The sequence below is a fragment of the Sarcophilus harrisii genome, chromosome X (genome assembly GCF_902635505.1).
Source record: "Sarcophilus harrisii chromosome X, mSarHar1.11, whole genome shotgun sequence".
Taxonomy (NCBI): domain Eukaryota; kingdom Metazoa; phylum Chordata; class Mammalia; order Dasyuromorphia; family Dasyuridae; genus Sarcophilus; species Sarcophilus harrisii.
In genome coordinates, this window is record NC_045432.1 from 22,343,190 (window position 1) to 22,361,162 (window position 17,973).

The 17,973-nt window shown below is 44.5% G+C and overlaps 1 protein-coding gene across 4 annotated transcripts in view; it reads left to right on the plus strand.

Annotated features, from left to right (window-relative positions):
- The first annotated feature begins 1,024 nt into the window (after positions 1-1,024).
- The window catches only part of VSIG4 (V-set and immunoglobulin domain containing 4), a 58,340-nt gene continuing 41,391 nt past the window's right edge, over positions 1,025-17,973 (plus strand). For 2 of the 4 annotated variants that reach the window (XM_031945169.1, XM_031945170.1), the window contains exons 1-2: positions 1,025-1,300; positions 4,698-5,054. In XM_031945169.1, coding sequence (XP_031801029.1) covers positions 1,237-1,300; positions 4,698-5,054 — 421 coding nt within the window. In that variant the 5' untranslated portion in view covers positions 1,025-1,236. The remainder of the gene's footprint in view (positions 1,301-4,697; positions 5,055-17,973) is intronic. The other 2 variants (XM_031945168.1, XM_031945171.1) reach the window with 2 other exon arrangements.

Consider the following 17,973-nt stretch of genomic DNA (forward strand, 5'->3'; position numbering starts at 1 on the left):
CATCATTATCATATCAAGGTATCACCATTGTGGAAAATAAGTTTCTTATCACGATGGGAGACAGCTGGCTTCAGCATCAGGGAGAAAAGGATTCCTATTTTGCCTCTGACACATACTGGCTGGGTGACCCTGGCTAAGTCTCTTTACTCCTCAGTGCCCCGGAAAAGATGGAGGGACTCATTCTGTATTCCTCCTCCTCTGGTCACCCCATATCAGTGAAAGCCCAAGCTCAGTCTCTAGCCTTATTAATTCTTTTTATAAATCTTCATTGTTATTTAGTCAAAGGAGGAGGAAGTTGCTTTTGAAATTGTCTGTACTTCATTCTTTTTTTTCCCCTGAGGCAATTGGGGTTAAGTGACTTACCCAGGATCACGGCTAAGAAGTCTTAAGTGTCTGAGGTCAGATTTGAACTCAGGTGACTTCAGGGCTGTGTCACCTAGCTTTCCTGAAGAGGACCAATGATGTCAAAAGGGTGATGTCTCCACCTACAAGTGAACTGGATTTAAGTGAGGGACAGTTGCGTGAAGTCACCTGCCTCACTTTCCCCTCCGGAGCCATCTGGGTCCAGTGGCAAGACATAGATGAGGATGACTGGAGATGGGCCTGGATGCAGGGGGAGACCTTGGCCTTTTGAAGTGAATTTTGAAAGAGCCGCTAGGATTTAGGAGAAGCCAGAGAGATTCTAAAATGCAGAGGTCCATGCTCTCCCAGTGGGGGTTGGGGAGCGGGGCCATGGGCCGGGCACATGGGGGTTAGTGCTATCTGCTGATAAGGAAGGTAGCCCTGTGATAGCATAAGTTTCACTCCTGTTCCTTCTCCATTTGATCATCTAGACTAACTCCTTCCCCACCCTACCCCACCCCCTATTATTCCTCACCCCCCAAGTTCTGCAGGTTCTTTCCTAACTCAGGTCAAGTGCCGCCTCCTGGGCCCCATACGGGGCCCCGGAGCGAGCATCGACCCATTGGCCTAGGAGTTCAAAGACTATTGAGATTTGTTTCAGAAAAAGTCAATATCCCAGGAGGGGGAGGAGGGAGGGGATTGCCTCAACCCCAAACCCAGCACTAATGAGCTCCCCCACACACACCCTTATGACTCAACCTAAAATAAGGAAGGAAGATAGCCAGTGGGGCTGCGAACTGAGTGAGAGATAATAGGGAAGGAAGGGGAACTGGCAAGGTACCAGAGTTGGCTTCGGATTCATCGGCACCAGGAGGGAGACGGCAGCAGCGAGCGATGTTTGCGATGGCGCTGTTCCTGGAGATGGTTCTCCTGGCCCACCTCTTGGTCCATCTGAACGGTAAGAGCTGTTCCGGGGCACCCTTGGGCCTGACAGCACTGGGTGACCAGGTGGGATCCAGGGGTCGGGGAGTTCTGCTCTCATTGAGCCGGGTCTTTTGTAGAGGGAATCCTCTGGAAAGGGAAGAGGGCACCAAGTAGCCACTGGGCCACCTTGAAAGAAGAACGCCTTCCGGGGATATGGCTTAGGGCAAAGAGCCGCACTGGGTGCCAGGAAACGGGGTCTCAGGTGCCACGAGCCTTCCCGGCCACTTAGCTGCTTTTCTATCGAGAAAATGGGAGGATAGCATTTGTTCTGGCTCCCTCCTGGTGCAGGGTCAGCTGGTAATTTTGATAATGACTTGTTCTAAGTCAGAGCCGGAGCTGCCCATGGAAGATTCAGATATCGGGGTCAGAAGCTTTCCAATGAAAGTTCAGCTTTTCTGCTCATTAGCTGTCCCTTGCCTCCCCCGGCTTCTGTTTCCTCCTCTGAACATTATTAAGACTATTATTCTTCAGTAGACTGAATGACCCCTTAGGGATAGGGACGAGACCTGAGACTTAGAGTCAGACCCGAATTTGAATCCTGCCTTGGACACGTGTGGCTAGCTGTGTGATGCTGGCCAAGTCATCCCGGTTCTGTTTCTTCATCTATAAAAAGAGAATCTTGGACTCGGTGGCCCCCAAGAACCCTTCTTGTTCAGCCGTACTCCGAGGAGCGATAGGGAACTCCCAGGAGAGGAAGCTCCTTCCACTAAAGCAAGTCAGCACCTTCTCTGAAATTCTGAGTCTTCTGCAGTTGCCTGCACATAGGGAGGTTCACTATTTTGTCCAGGGTCACTAAATGTCAGGAAGAATTAAAGATGAGCCCACTGAGGCTCCCAAATATTGGGAATTCTGAAGGTCTCTCCACCTCCACTTGTTCTTGATATGGTAAACTGTCCAGTGGAGCCTCCTCCCTTGAACAAAGGGTAGGATCCCTGTTAAAAAAAAATAAACTCCAACAGGATCTGATAGCTGTTATCACTGACACACAAATGGTAATGAATTCTCTAGCCTAACTGGGAGGGGAGGGAAGGGTTGGGAGACTTTAGGTTATAGTTCCAGCTCTGCTTTTAATTACCACTTTGAACTTGGACAAGGTCCCTCTGTGCTTCAGTTTCCTGATGTGTAAAATTCTCTGTAGAGGAACTCATTAGGACGGGTTGGTCCAAGAGGTATCTTCCAGATCTGACATTGGGCACTCTGTTCTAAGTGCCCCCCACCCCCAGGGCTGACATCCCACGTTCTAAGGTCCTTCCTAGTTTTGACACACCATCATCTATAATTGGAAGTAGAGAATTTGAGAAGGAGGAAGCAGTAAAGCATTTCGGAGCTGTGGTGAAGCTCTCGGGGTTCCATCGGGTGGTGGGCTAGAGCGAACAAGTCGGAGACTGGCTCAAGCAGAAGACACATTACTCTCTTCTGCCATGACTGGGTTCTTCTGGCTTGCTGGGGAGTGATGGACCCTCAAGGCTTCCCATGCTAACAATTGTCCAGCAAATGTTAGTCCCAGGGCAAAGAGCCTACTGATTGCTCTAGGAGCTCCTCAGAGCAAATTTCTGTGGTAGGGAATGGCGGGATTATTATCTGCATTTTACAAGCCAGGTCCAGACACGTACACCGAGCCTGCGGCTTGTGGGGCCCATCACTTGTTCTTTGCCCTCTTATTATTTGTCTTTCATTGAAATCTAGCATTCCATACCCAGGGCAAAGTAGTGAAGGAGCAGGCATGGCTTCATTCCCTCTCCTGGGAACGGGGGCCTTTTAGCCACCCTTCGCTGTCTCTGGGGCTGTCTCTTCTTGCCTTTGTCTGGGCCTATTCTGGGGAAAGGTCCTGTTGTGAGACAGTGATTGACCCCAAGGGGTCTCCAGAGTGTGGGGACCTGTGGAAAAGGAAGCCCAAGCCCTCTGGGGAGGGTGAAGGGGCTGCCACTTTCCGTGCTTTCTTCTCATATAATTTTGGTAGAAGAGCCCTAGTGCCGAGAGGGGCTTTAGAGGATGGAATATCAGATCTGAGAAGGACTTTGGGACGCAAAATGTCAGGGTGGATGGGTCTTTAGAGCCCCTAGAACATTGGGATAGAACATAGAATATCAGCACCTACAATCAGGACAGTGATTGTAGAGGGAAGTGCAGAAGCAGAAGCCTTAGAACATAGGGTCATGGACTTAAGATTAAGGGCAGGCGAAAAAAGGCAGAGGCTCAGTGGCTGTTTCCCTGCAATGATTTTATCCTGCCCACATTTCCAGTAAGGTCAGGGGCATTGCTTAATCCTAGCTTCCTAGCTCAGGGGTGGAGAAGGGGCAGTTCAGTCCTGGTTCCAGGTCCTAGAAAAGGTTCCACATCTAGTTTTTGTATCTCCAGCACCTAGGACAGTGCCGGATCCATGGTAGTTGCTCATTAAATGATTGTTGATTGATTGATCTGGGGAAGAAAGTGCCCTTTGCAGAACCAGGGGTTGCCACGAGGTGTTCAGATTGTCCTGCCATCTTCCCTTTAATCACCAAACCTTCATAGAGCACCCATACTGTGCTACCAGAAAAGAGTAGTACAAAGGACAGAGCCCCGGCTCTGAGATCAAAGTGAAAATCCTGTGGAAATCCCTTCCCTTTCCCGGGCCTTCATTTCCCCCTCTGTAAAAGGAAGGCTCACACTACATGGCATCTGAGGTTCCTTCCAGCTCTACTGACGCTGTGAAATTAGAGGGGGTAAATCCCAATCTTGGCCATGATGACCTTTGCACTTGGTGATAGCCAGGAGAGAAGCATATTGGCTATTGAAGACATTGTGGATGGTGAGGAATGGTTAGAATGGGGGGAGGAACGGTTAGAATGGAGAAGGCCGTGGTAAGGATGAGGGTGAAGAGAATAGTGAGGAACAGTATCTCCATTACAGTTCACCCCAGCTGGACCATCCCAAACTCTTGTCTTTACAGCTACCATTTACCCCCTCTTTGGCCACTTTTGAAAAGTCGTTATGCTCAGGCCTTGAACTACTGATTCTCAGTTCTCTCTGATCATCACACAGACTTTGAAGACTGGGAGAGGGAAGAGGAAATAGAAAGCCTGAAGACAGGAGAGGGTTGTCTAAAGTTCCTGCCTGGAGTTTCCTCCTTCCTGAGAGAATAATGGGCAAACTGGAAAGCAACGTGGCAAAGTGGAAAAAGGCTGGGCAGATTCTCAGCTCTGACCCTCCTTAGCTGTGTGAGACGGGCCGGGATCATGCTCTCACTAGTCTTCAGTTCCTCCATTTACAAAATGTAGACGAAAAAATACTCCCTGTCGCCAAGAGATTTTTACTGCCAGGGAACAGGGAATGTTGAATTAGAGAAATGCTAGGTAGTATTATTGTAATCATTTCTATTCCTCGTCTCCTAGCTGTCCCCATGTTGGAAGGGCCTAAAAAGTTAATTGGTCCCTGGAAGGGGAGTGTCAACATCACCTGCACCTACCGCCCCATGGAAGGTTACAGCCAGCATCAAGTGAAGTGGTTGATTCGGCAGAATAATGACCCAGTCACCATCTTTGTCCGGGATGGAACCGGAGACCACATTCAGCAGACCAAGTACCGAGGTCGACTGGAGGTGACCAAAGACACCCCGGGAGATGTGTCCCTGGTACTGGACAACTTGGAGATGGATGACAGAGGTGAATATGTGTGCCAAGTGACCTGGAAGACCGCTGATGGTGGCCAACTGATGAGGGAGCACATGACAGAGCTTCAAATTCAGAAACGTGAGTTTCTAGAGGGAAATGGGAGCCTAGCAAGGGAGCATGCACACTCTAGAATAGAGGGTTTAAAGTCTCTTCTTGTACTGACACTTTCTATTATCTATTCTAAGAGCATTGCCAACTTGGCCATTTTGTGTTCTAAGCCCCCTCTCACTCTGTCTCTTTTTTGAAGTTCATCCCAACTCTGACAATCTGTTTTCTAGGGCACCTGTGGCTCTAACAGTCCCTGACCAATGAGCCTCCCTGCTGTGACATTCCTTGTTTTAAGGCCCCTCTCATTTTAACTATCCCTGTTATAGGTACTTTCCCAGTTCGAACATTGTTGGTCCTAAGCCCCCTCTTATTCTTACTAACCATGTTCTAGGTCCCTTCCTACCTCTGACATTTTGTGTTCTAAGCCCCCTATAACTCTTGCCTCTTTAGTACAAGATATCCGAAGCTGACATTTTGCACTCTAAGGAACCTGTTGGCTCTAACTACCCCTAATCAATGGGCCTCCCCGCTGTGACGCTCCCTATTTAAGGCAACTCTCATTCCAACTATCCATGTTCTAGGTGCTTTCTAAGCTCTAATACTGTGTGTTCTCAGCCCCCTCTCACTCTGTCTCTTTTCTAAAACCCATCCCAAGTCTGACATTCTTCTTTGTAAGTCTCCATTTAGCTCTCAGTGTCCCTAGTTTATGAGAATCCCTGTTGTGACACTTAAGAGTTTTAAAACCCCTCTCATTCTAACTATCCCTGTTCTAGGTCTCCCCTTAGCACTAATATTTTATGTTCTAAGTTTGTTCTCTCACTGTCTCTTTTTTAAAGTCATTCTAAATGTGAATTTCTCCTTTCTAAGGCACCTGTGTGCTCGAGCAGTGCCTGGAAAATGGGCATCCCTGCTGTGACACTTCCTGTTTTAAGTCACTTCTCATTCTACCTATCCCTGTTCTAGGTGCTTTCCAAGCTCTGACATTTTGTGTTCAAAGCCCCTTCTAACTGAGTAAATACTTAGAAGCCATTGGAACTATGACAATCTTCTTCCTAGGGCATCTTTGCCATCTTCCTTTTCCTTGGGCCTCCCTGCTGTGCCTCTCTGTCTTTTAAAGCCTCTCTCATTATTGTGAGCCCTGTTTTAGGTCCTTCTCTAGCTCTGACATTCTGTGTTCTAAGCCCTTTCACTTTTTCTATTTTCTCAAGTTCATCACAACTTTATCATTCTGCTATCTAAGACCCTAGTGTGTTCCCACTGTCCCTATTCAATGAGGCACCATGCTGTGACACTCCCTCTTGAAAGGCCCCTGTCCTTCAAATTATGGCTGATTTGGGTGCTTTCCAGACTCTAATATTTTGGGTTCTAAGCCCCCCTGTCTCTTTTCTAAAGGCCATCCCAACTTTAACCTTTTATTTCCTGATGCTCCTTTGAGCCCTGCAGGTCCTTTGTATATGAGACCTCCTGCACTGACACTTAGTGTTTTAAAGACCCTCTCATTCTTGCTACCCATGTTCTAGGTCCTTTTCTAGCTCGGACATTTTATATTCTAAGCCCCTCTCAGTATTTCTCTTTTCTAAAAGCCATCCCAACGTTGTCATTCTGCTTTCTAAGGAACCAGTGTGTTCTAATAGTCTCTTGTCAATTGGCCTCACTACTGTGACACTCCCAATTTGAAGGCTCTTCTCCTAACTATCCCTGTTCTAGGTGCTTACTAATCTCTAACACATTCTGTTCTAAGCCCCCTCTCACTCTGTCTCGTTTCTAAAGGCATCCCAAAACTGACATTCAGATTTCTAAGGCTCCTTTGAGTTCTCAGTGTTCTTACCTTTGGAGACCTCCTGTAGTGACACACTGTTTTCAAGACCCTCTCATTCTTGCTACCCCTGTTCTAGGTCCTTTTCTAGCTCTGAGATTTTGTGTTCTAAGCCCCCTCTAACTCTTTCTCTTTTTTATAAACCATGACAAGAGTGATATTCTGATTTCTAAAGCTCCTTTGAGCTCTAAATGTTCTCAGTTTCTTAGACCCCCTGTAGTGACACATTGTTTTCAAGACGCTGTCATCCTTGCTACTGTTTCTCTAGGTCCTTTTCTAGGTCTGATATTTTGTATTCTTAGACTGTTTCTATATTTCTCTGTTCTAAAGGCCATTCCAACTTTGACACTCTGCTTTCTGAGACTCTTTGAAGCCTTGATTGTCCCTACTTTTGGACACCCTGTTTTAAAACTCCTCTCATTCTACCTATCCCGGTTCTAGGTGATTTTTAAGCCCTAATATATTGTGTTCTGAGGCCTTTCTCAATCTGTGTCTTTTCTATAAGCCTTCACAAGACTCACATTCTGATTTCTAAAGCTCCTTTAAGCTCTCAGTGTTCTTAGTTGATGAGAACCCCTGTAGTGAAACAGTGTTTCAAAGACCCTCTCATTCTTGCTACCTCTGTTCTAGGTCCTTTTCTAGCTCTGAGATTTTGTGTTCTAAGCCCCCTCTCACTAAGTCTCTTTTCTAAAGTCCATCTCAAATCTTACATTCTGCTTTCTAAGGCTCTTTTAAGCTCTCAATGTTCTTACTTTGTAAGGACCCCTGTAGTGACACAGTGCTTTAAAGACCCTGACATTCTTGCTACACCTGTTCTAGATTTATTTCTACCTCTGAGATTTTGTGTTCTAACCCCCCTCTCACACTGTCTCTTTTTTAAAAGACATCACAAGACTGGCATTCTGATTTCGAAGGCACCTTTGAGCTCTCAATGTTCCCAGCTTATGAGACCCCCTGTAGTGACACAGTGTTTTAAAGACCCTCTCATTCTTCCTACCCTTGTTTTGGTCCTTTTCTAGCTCTGACATTTTGTGTTTTTAGAGCCTTTCTCTATTTCTCTGTTCTAAAGGCCTTTCCAACTTTGACACTTTGCTTTCTGAGACTCTTTGGAGCCATGATTATCCCTAGTATAGGAGACCCCCTCCTCTGACACTCCCTGTTTTAAAGCTCCTCTCATTCTACCTATCCCTGTTCTAGGTGAGTTTTAAGCCCTAATATATTGTGTTCTAAGGTCCCTTTCACATAGGGTCTTTTTAATACTTTGACAGGACTGACATTTTGCTTTCTAAGGCTCCTTTAAGCTCTCAATGTTCTTACCTTGTGAGACCCCCTGTAGAGCAAAGTGTTTTCAAGCCCCTCTCATTCTTCTTAATCTTGTTTTGGTCCTTCTCTAGCTCTGAGATTTTGTGTTCTTAGACCCTCTCTCTATTTCTCTGTTCTAAAGGCCATTCCAACGTTGACACTTTACCTTCTGAGACTCTTAGGAGCCTTGATTGTCTGTAGTTTAGAAGACATCCTTCTCTGACACTCTCTATTTTAAAGCTCCTCTCATTCTACCTATCCCTGTTCTAGGTGAGTTTTAAGCCCTAATATATTGTGTTCTAAGGCCTCTTTCACATAGGGTCTTTTTAATGCTTTGACAGGACTGACATTTTGCTTTCTAAGCCTCCTTTAAGATCTCAATGTTCTTAGCGTGTGAGACCCCCTGTAGAGACACAGTGTTTTAAAGACCTTCCCATTCTTGATACCCCTGGTCTATGTCCTTTTCTAGCTCTGAGATGTTATGTTCTAAGCCCCCTTTCACTCTGTCTCTTTTTAAAAAGCCATCACAAGACTGACATTCAGATTTCTAAAGCTCCTTTAAGCTATCAATGTTCTTAGTTGATGAGAACCCCTGTAGGAACACAGTGTTTTAAAGACCCTCTCATTGTTGGAACCCATGTTCTAGGTCTTTTTCTACCTCTGAAATTTTGTGTTCTTAGAAGCTCTTTCTAATTCTCTGTTCTAAAGGCCATTCCAACTTTGACATTTTACTTTCTGAGACTCTTTGGAGCCTTGATTGTCCCTAGTTTAAGAGACCCCCTGCTCTGACACTCCTTATTTTAAGGCTCCTCTCATTCTACCTATCCCCGTTCTAGGTGATTTTTAATCCCTAATATATGGTGTTCTAAGGCACCTCTCACACTGGGTCTTTTTACACACCTTTGCAAGACTGACAGTTTGCTTTCTAAGGCACCTTTGTGCTTTCAATGTTCTTAACTTATGAGACCTCCTGTAGTGGCACAGTGTTTTAAAGATCCTCTCATTCTTTCTATCCCTGTTCTAGGTGCTTTTCTAGCTCTGAGATTTTGTGTTCTAAGCCCCCTCTCACTCTGTCTCTTTTTTAAAAGCATCACAAGACTGACATTCATATTTCTAAGGTTCCTTTGAGCTCTTAATGTTTTATACATTAGGAGACCCCCTGTAGTGACAAAGTATTTTAAAGACCCTCACATTCTTGCCACCCCTGTTCTAGGTCCTTTTCTAGCTCTGTCATTTTGTGTTCTAAGACCCTTGTCACGATGTCAATTTTTTACAAGCCACCACAAGACTTACATTCTGCTTTCTAAGGCTCTTTTGAGCTCTCAATGTTCCTAGCTTAGAAGACCCCCTGTAGTGACACAGTGTTTTAAAGACCCTCTCATTCTTGCTACCTTGATCTAGGTATTTTTCTAGCTCAGACATTTTTGTTCTTAAGCCTGTCTCTATTTCTCAGTTCGAAAGGCCTTTCCAACTGTGAGACTTTACTTTCTGAGACGATTTGGAGCTTCAGGGACAATCGTCCCTTATTTAGGAGACCACCTCCTCTGACACTCCCTGTTTTAAAGCTCCTCTCATTCTACCTATCCCTGTTCTAGGTACTTTTTAAGCTCTGATACATTGTTTTCTAAGGCCCCTCTCACACTGTTTTTAACAAGCCTTCACAAGATTGACATTTTGCTTTCTAAGACTCCTTTGAGCTCTCAATGTTCCTAGGTTATGAGACCCCTGTATTGAAACAGTGTTTTAAAGACCCTCTCATTCTTGCTACTGTTATTCTAGGAGTTTTTATAGGCCTTACATTTTGTGTTCTCAGCAACCTCTCACTCTGCCTCTTTTTTAAAAGCCGTAACAAAATTGACATTCTGAGTTCTAAGGCTCCTTTTTCTTTTAAAGACCCTCTCATTCTGGCTACCGTTGTTCTAGGAGTTTTTCCAGCTCTGAGATTTTGTGTTCTAAGCCCCCTCTCACTCTGTCTCTTTTGTAATCCCCATCCAAAATTTGACATTCTGCTGTCTAAGGCTCTTTTAAGCTCTCAATGTCCTTACCTTCAGAGACCCCCTGAAATGGGACAGTGTTTTAAAGACCCTCTCATTTTTCCTACCACTGTTTTAGGTCCTTTTCCAGCTCTGAGACTTGGTGTTCTAAGCCCCCTCTCACTCTGTCTCTTTTTTAGAGCCATCACAAGACTGACATTCAGATTTCTAAGGCTCCTTTGAGCTCTCAGTGTTCTTAGTTGATGAAGGCCCATGTAGTGACATGTTTTTTAAAAGACCCTGTCTTTATTGGGACCCATTTTCTAGGTCTTTTTCTAGCTCTGACATTTTGTGTTCTTAGACCCTCTCTCTATTTCTCTGTCCTAAAGGCCATTCCAACATGGACACTTTGCTTTCTGAGAATCTTTGGAGCCTTGATTGTCCCTAGTTTAAGAGACCCCCTGCTCTGAAACTCCATTTGTCAGGCCTCCCTCATTGTACCTATCCTTTCTCTAAGATCTTTTAAAGCCCTAATATATTTTGTTCTAAACCCCCTCTCACACTGTCTCATTTTTATAAGGTATCACAAGTCTGACGCTCTGCTTTCTAAGTCTCCTTATAGTCTTCAATTTTCTTACCTTAGGGGACCCCCTGTATTGACAAAGTGTTTTAAAGACCCTCTCATTCTTGCTACCCCTGTTCTAGTTTTTTTCCTACCACTGAGATTTTGTGTTCTAAGCCCCTCTCACTCGGTCTCTTTTCTAAAGACCATCCTACATCTAACATTCTGCTTTTTAAGGCTCTTTTAAACTCTCAATGTTCTTACCTTAAGATACCCCCTGTAGTGACATAGAGTTTTGAAGACCCTCTCATTCCTGCTACTCTTTTTCTAGGTCTTTTTCTATCTGTGATATTTTGTTTTCTATCCCCCCTTTTACTCGGTCTCTTTTTAAAAAGCCATCACAAGTCTGACATTCTGATATCTAGGGATCCTTTGAGCTCTCAATGTTCCTAGCTTATGAGACCCCCTGTAGTGACACAGTGTTTTAAAGACCCTCTCATTCTTCCTATCTCTCTTCTAGGTACTTTTCTAGCTGTGACATTTTGTGTTCTTAGAGCCTTTCTCTATTTCTCTGTTCTAAAGGCCATTACAACTTTGACACTTTGCTTTGTCAGACTCTTTGGAGCCTTGTTTGTCCCTAGTTTAGAAGACCCCCTGCTCTGACACTCCTTGTTTTAAAACTCCTCTCATTCTACCTATCCCAGTTCTAGGTGATTTTTAACCTCTAATATATTTTGTTCTAAGGCCTTTCTCAAGCTGTATCTTTTTACATGTCTTCACAAGACTGACATTCTGCTTTCTAAGGGTCATTTGAGTTCTCAATGTTCTTACCTTAGGAGACCCCCTGTAGTGACACAGTGCTTTAAAGACTCTCTCATTCTTGCTATCACTGATCTAAGTCCTTTTCTAGCTCTGAGATTTTATGTTCTAAACACCCTTTCCCTCTGTCTCTTTTTTAGAGCCGTCACAAGTCTGATGTTCTGCTTTCCAAGGCGCCTTTGTGTTCTAAATATTCTTAGCTTATCAGAGCACCTGTAGTTACCCTCAGTGTTTTAAGGCTCCTTTCATTCTACCTATCCCTGTTCTAGGTACTTTTTGAGCACTAATATGTTGTATTCTAAGCCCCCTCTCATTCTGTCTTTTTTCTAAAGCCCATTCCAAATCTCACATTCTGCTTTCTAAGACTCTTTGGGCTGTCAAAGTTTTTACCTTATGAGACCCCCTCTAGTGAAATAGTATTTTAAAAATCCCCTCATTCTTGCTACACCTGTTCTAGGTCTTTACTGGCTCTGAGATTTTGTGTTCTAAGATCCCTATCACACTATCTCTTTTCTAAAACCATCAAGACGCTGACATTCTGATATTTAAGGCTCCTTTGAGCTCTCAATGTTCCTAGCTTATCAGACCCCCTGTAGTGACATAGTGTTTTAAAGACACTCTCATTCTTGCTATCCTTGTTCTAGGTCCTTTTCTAGCTCCCATATTTTGTTTTCTTAGACCCTGTCTGTATTTCTCTATTCTAAAAATCTTTGTAACTTTGAGACTATACTTTCTGAGACTCTTTGGAGCCTTCATTGTCCCTAGTTTAGGAGATCCCCTGCTCTTGAAACTCCCTGTGTTAAAGCTCCTCTCATTCTACCTATCCCTGTTCTAGGTACTTTTTAAGCCCTGATTTATTGTGTTCTAAGGCCCCTCTCACACACCGTGTCTTTTACAAGCCTTCACAAGACTGACATTCTGCTTCCTAAGGCTCCTTTGGGCTCTCAAGTCTTCCAAGCTTGTGAGGCCTCCTGTACTGACACAGTGTTTTAAAGATCCTCTCATTCTTGCTACCTATGTTCTAGGTCCGTTTCTAGATCTGGTATTTTTTGTTCTAAGATCCTTACTCCATTTTTGTTTTCTAATGGCCATTCCAATGTTGTCATTCTGCTTTCTAAAACTGCTGAATGTTTTAACAGTCCTTGCTAAATGTGGCTGCCTGCTGTGCAACATGCTGTTTTGAGGTCCCTCTCATTCGATATATCCTTTGCCTAGGTGTTTTCCACACTCGGACATATAGTGTTCTAAGCCCACTGTTACTCTCTCTTTTCATAAGGCCATCCCAACTTTGAGACTTGACTTTCTTAGATTCTTTGGAGACTTGATTGTGTCTCGTTTAGGGGACCCCCTCCTGTGACATTCCCTGTTTTAAGGTCCTTGTCTTTCTACCTTTCCCTATTCTAGGTGCTTTTTAAGCCCTAATATGTTATGTTCTAAGCTCCCTATCACACTGTGTCTTTTCTACAGCCCATCCGAAGTCTGACATTGAGCTTTCTAATGCTCCATTGACCTCTTATTGTTCTTAGCTTATGAGACCACCTGTAGTTACACTTGGTGTTTTAAATATCCTCTCATTCTTGCTAGCCATTGTTCTAGGTCCTTTTCTATCTCTGACATTTTGTGTTCTAAGACCCTTTCGCTATTTCTCTTTCCTGAAGGCCATTCCAATGTTATCATTCTGCTTGCTAAAACACCCAAGGGTTCTAACATTCCCTAGTAAACGTGGCTCCCTGCTGTGCAAAAACCTGTTTTAAGGAGCCTCTCATTTAAAATATCCAATATCGAGGGGCTTTCCAAACTCTAACATCTAGTGTTCTAAGCCCCCTGTCACTTTCTCTTTTCTAAAGGCCCTCCCAACTTTGACACTTTGCTTTCCGAGACTCTTTGGAGCCTTGATTATCCAAAGTTTAGGAGACCCCCTGCTGTGACATCACCTTTTTAAGGTCCCTCTCCTAACTATCCCTGTTCTAAGTGCTTACTAATCTCTAACACTTGGTGCTTTAACCCCCTCTCACTCTGTCTCTTTTCTAAAGCCCATCCCCAATGTGACATTCTGCTTTCTAAAACTCCTTTGAGCTCTCAATGTTCTTACCTTATGAGACCCCCTGTAGTGACACAGTGTTTTAAAGCCCCTCTCATTCTTGCTTCCCCATGTTCTAGGTCCTTTTCTGGCTCTGACTTTTTTTGTTCTAAGACCCTTACTCCATTTCTCTTTTCTAAAGGCCATTCCAATGTTGTCATTCTGCTTTCTAAAACACCTGAGGGTTCTATCAGTCCTTGGGAAATGTGGCTCCCTGCTGTGCAACAACCTGTTTTTGGGTCCCTCTAATCCAAGTATCCCATGTCTAGGTGCTTTTGAAACTCTAACATTTAGTGTTCTAAGCCCCTTGTCATTCTCTCTTTTCTAAAGGCCATCCCAACTTTGAGACTTGGCTTTCCCAGTCACTTTGGAGCCTTAATTGTGGAGCCCCCCTGCTGTGACATTCTCTGTTGTAAGGTCCCTCTCCCTCTAACTATCCTTGTACTAGGGGCTTTCCAATATCTAACACTATGTCTTCTCAGCCCCCTCTCACCCTGTCTTTTTTCTAAAGCTGTCCCCACACTGACAACCTGCCTTTTTGGGCACCAGTATGTTCTACATGTCCCTTGTCAATAAGACTCCCTGCTGTGACACTCCCCTCTGATTTAAACTAGACCTGTTGCAAGGCCCCTCTCACTAGTCTCTTCTATAAAGGAGATCCCAACGGTGACAATCTGCTTTCTAGGGCATCTGTGACTCTAACTGTCCCTGGTCAATGGGCCTCCCTGCTGTGACATTCCCTGTTTTAAGGTCCCTCTCCTTCTAACTATCCCTGTTCTGGGTGTTTTCCAATCTTTAGCACTTTGTGTCCTAACCCCTTCTTACTGTCTCTTTTCTAATGCCCATTCCCAGACTTGCATTCTGCTTTCTAAAGCTCCTTTGACCTCACATTGTTCCTAACTTATGAGACCCCCTGTAATGACAGTGTTTGAAAGACCCTCTCATTCTTGCCACCCATGTTCTAGGTCCTTTTCTAGCTCTGACATTTTGTTTTCTAAGCCCCCTCTCACTCAGTCTCTTTCCTAAAAATATCCCAACTTGAAATTCTGTTTCCTAAGGCATCTGGGTGCTCTCACAATCCCTGGTCAATGGCCCTCCCTGCTGTGACATTCCCTATTTTAAAGCTCCTCTCATTCTACCTATGCCTGTTCTAGGTGCTTTCCCAGGTCTAACATTTTGTGTTCCAAGCTCTTTCACACTCTCTTTTGTACAAGACATTTTAATTCTGACATTTTGCTTTCTAAGGCACCTGTTTCCTCTATCACTAATCGATGGGGGTCCCTGCTGTGACTCTCCCTGTTTTAAGAGTCCTCTCGTTCTACCTATCCCTGTTCTAGGTGATTTTTAAGCCCTAATATATTGTGTTCTAAGCCCCCTCTCACACTGTCTCTTTTTTACAAGCCTTCACCAGTCTGACATTCTGCTTTCTAAAGTTCCTTCCAGCTCTCAGTGGTCTTACTTTTTGAGACCCCCTGTAGTGACACAGTGTTTTAAAGACCCCTCATTCTTGCTTACCCATGTTCTAGGTCCTTTCCTCGCTCTGACATTTTTTTGTTCTAAGACCCTTACTCCATTTCTCTTTACTAAAGACCATTGCAATGTTGTCATTCTGCTTTCTAAAACACCTGAGGGTTCTATCAGTCCTTGGGAAACATGGCTCCCTGCTGTGCAACAACCTGTTTTAGGGTTCCTCTAATTCAAGTATCCCATGTCTAGGTGCTTTCCCAACTCTAACCTTTAGTGTTCTAAGCCTCTTGTCACTTTCTGTTTTTTACAGGCCATCCCAACTTTAACACTTGGCTTTCCGAGACTCTTTGAAGCCTTGATTGTCCCTAGTTTAGGGGACCTCCTGCTGTGACATTCCCTGTTTTAAGGTCCCTCTCCTTCTAACTATCCCTGTTCTAGGTGTTTCCAATCTTTAGCACTTTGTGTTCTAAGGCCCCCTCACTGTCTCTTTTCTGATGCCTATTCCCAGTCTGACATTCTGCTTTCTAAAGCTCCTTTGAGCTCTCAATGTTCTAACCTTATAAGAACCCCTATAGTGGCACAGTGTTTTAAAGACCCTCTCATTCTTCCTACCACTGTTCTACATCTTTTTCTAGCTCTGACATTTTGTGTTCTAAGCCCCCTCTCACGCTGTCTCTTTCCTAAAAACATCCCAACTTGAAATTCTGCTTCCTAAGGCATCTTTGTGCTCTCACAGTCCCTGATCAATGGCCCTCCCTGCTGTGACATTCCCTGTTTTAAGGCTCCTCTCATTCTACCTGTCCCTGTTCTAGGAGCTTTTTAAGCCCTGATATTTTGTGTTCCAAACCCTTCTCACTATTGCTCGTTTCCAAGGCCTTCCCCAACTGACATTTATTACAAATGTTGACATTTTGCTCTCTTTCGCTTCTTGGAGTCCTGAGTTTCCCCACTTTGTGAGACTCCCTGATGTGACTCTCCCTGCTTTTAAGCCTCTCTCATTCTTACTCGCCATGTTCCAGGTCCTTTCCTCGCTCTGACATTCTGTGTTCTAAGCCCCTTTCACTAATTCTATTTTCTAACTTTCATCACAACTTTGTCATTCTGTTATCGAAGGAACCAATGTGTTCTAGCTGTCCCTATTCAATGGGGCCCCATGATGTGACACTCCCTATTTTTAGGCCCCTCTCCTTCTTACTAGCCCTGTTCTAGGTCCTTTTTAGCTCTGAAATTTTGTGTTCTAAGCCCCCTCTCACTCTGTCTCTTTTTTAGAGCCATCACAAGACTGACATTCTGATTTGTAAGGTTACTTTCAGTTCTCAATGTTCTTAGTTGAAGAGACCCCCTCTAGGGACACAGTGTTTTAAAGACCCTCTCATTGTTGGAACCCATGTGCTAGGTCTTTTTCTACCTCTGATATTTTGTGTTCTTAGACCCTTTCTCTAATTCTCTTTTCCAAAGGCCATTCCAACTTTGACACTTTGCTTTCTGAAACACTTTGGAGGCTTGATTGCCTCTAGTTTAGGAGACCCACTGCTCTGACACTCCCTGTTTTAAGGCTCCTCTCATTCTACCTATCCCTGTTCTAGGTGAGTTTTAAGCCGTAATATATTGTGTTCCAAGGCCTGTCTCACACAGGATCTTTTTAATACTTTGACAAGACTGACATTTTGCTTTCTAAGCCTCCTTTAAGTCTCAATATTCTTAACTTGTGAGACCCCCTGAAGGGACACAGTGTTTTAAAGACTCTCTCATTGTTGGGGCCCATGTTCTAGGTCTTTTTCTACCTCTGACATTTTTTGTTCTTAGACCCTTTCTCTAATTCTCTGTTCTAAAGGCCATTCCAACCTCACTCTCTCGATCCCCCATACTTCCCGGATGTATAGGGTGATTGTGCTCCCAATTGGGATCTGCTAAAGGTATTTCTGATCAGCTGAAACTACTCTTGCAGCTGCAGGGTTTCTCCAGTCCCACTCCTGCATAGCTGCACCTCTAATTAGTCTCCTCTCCTCTGGTGAGAAGAGAGAATTCAAAATAGACCTAAATTCTCCTCCTGGCCTGAGGGACCTTGGAGGGGCAATTGGAATTAAATCCTTTCCTTCTCTTTCAGGTACAAATTCAGTCTTTGACACACCCAGTCTTCAACAATGCCTTCACCAATATCTTTGTCACCCCTGACAAAACAACAATACCTTAGCATCTTTTTCTTTTTTTCTTGCTTTTTCCTTCTATATCTCCCAAGGGACTATCTACCAGTATTTTCTGATCATTTTTCTCATTTCTCTCCGCCAGGGCTGGCTGGGACTGGGCCACACCCATTGAATTTGGACAGAATCTAAATTGCAAAACGCCCAAACAGGCCAATTGTGGCCAATTGACTCCAGTCACCCTAGAAGGCCTCCCCAAGCCTATCCTGTCCAGAGACCCAGAGTTTAAGACTCCAGGCCTCACAGGGTCCTGTCCAGAGACCCCTCCTGAGTTTATGACTCAAGGGCCTCACAGGGGGCTTACCTGTGGGTTGTTGCGCAACAAATTGCTTGACTGATACCTGTCCTCCACCAAACCGGTTGGGATTTTTACCGCGGAATTTCTCCCTTTTCTTTGCTCCGAGTTTCTCCACTTCCGGCCCACTGTACCTTAGGGAGTAAAGAGAAGTCCTGGCCGCTGCAGGGCTGCCTAAATCAGGGCAGGGCGCCACCCCGCCAGCACCCCAGGGGTTCACCTACTCACCACAAGTAGTGTGATCCAGACTAGCCCCCAAAACTGTGTGGGTCAGACAGCATTTAATAAAAAAAGCTGGAGAGAGCTCTAGAAGCAAAGCAAAGGTAAGGAGGATAGTTAACATTTTACTTTCTGTGACTCTTTGGAGCCTTGATTGTCCCTAGTTTAGGAGACCCCCTGCTCTGACACTCCCTGTTTAAGGCTCCTCTCCT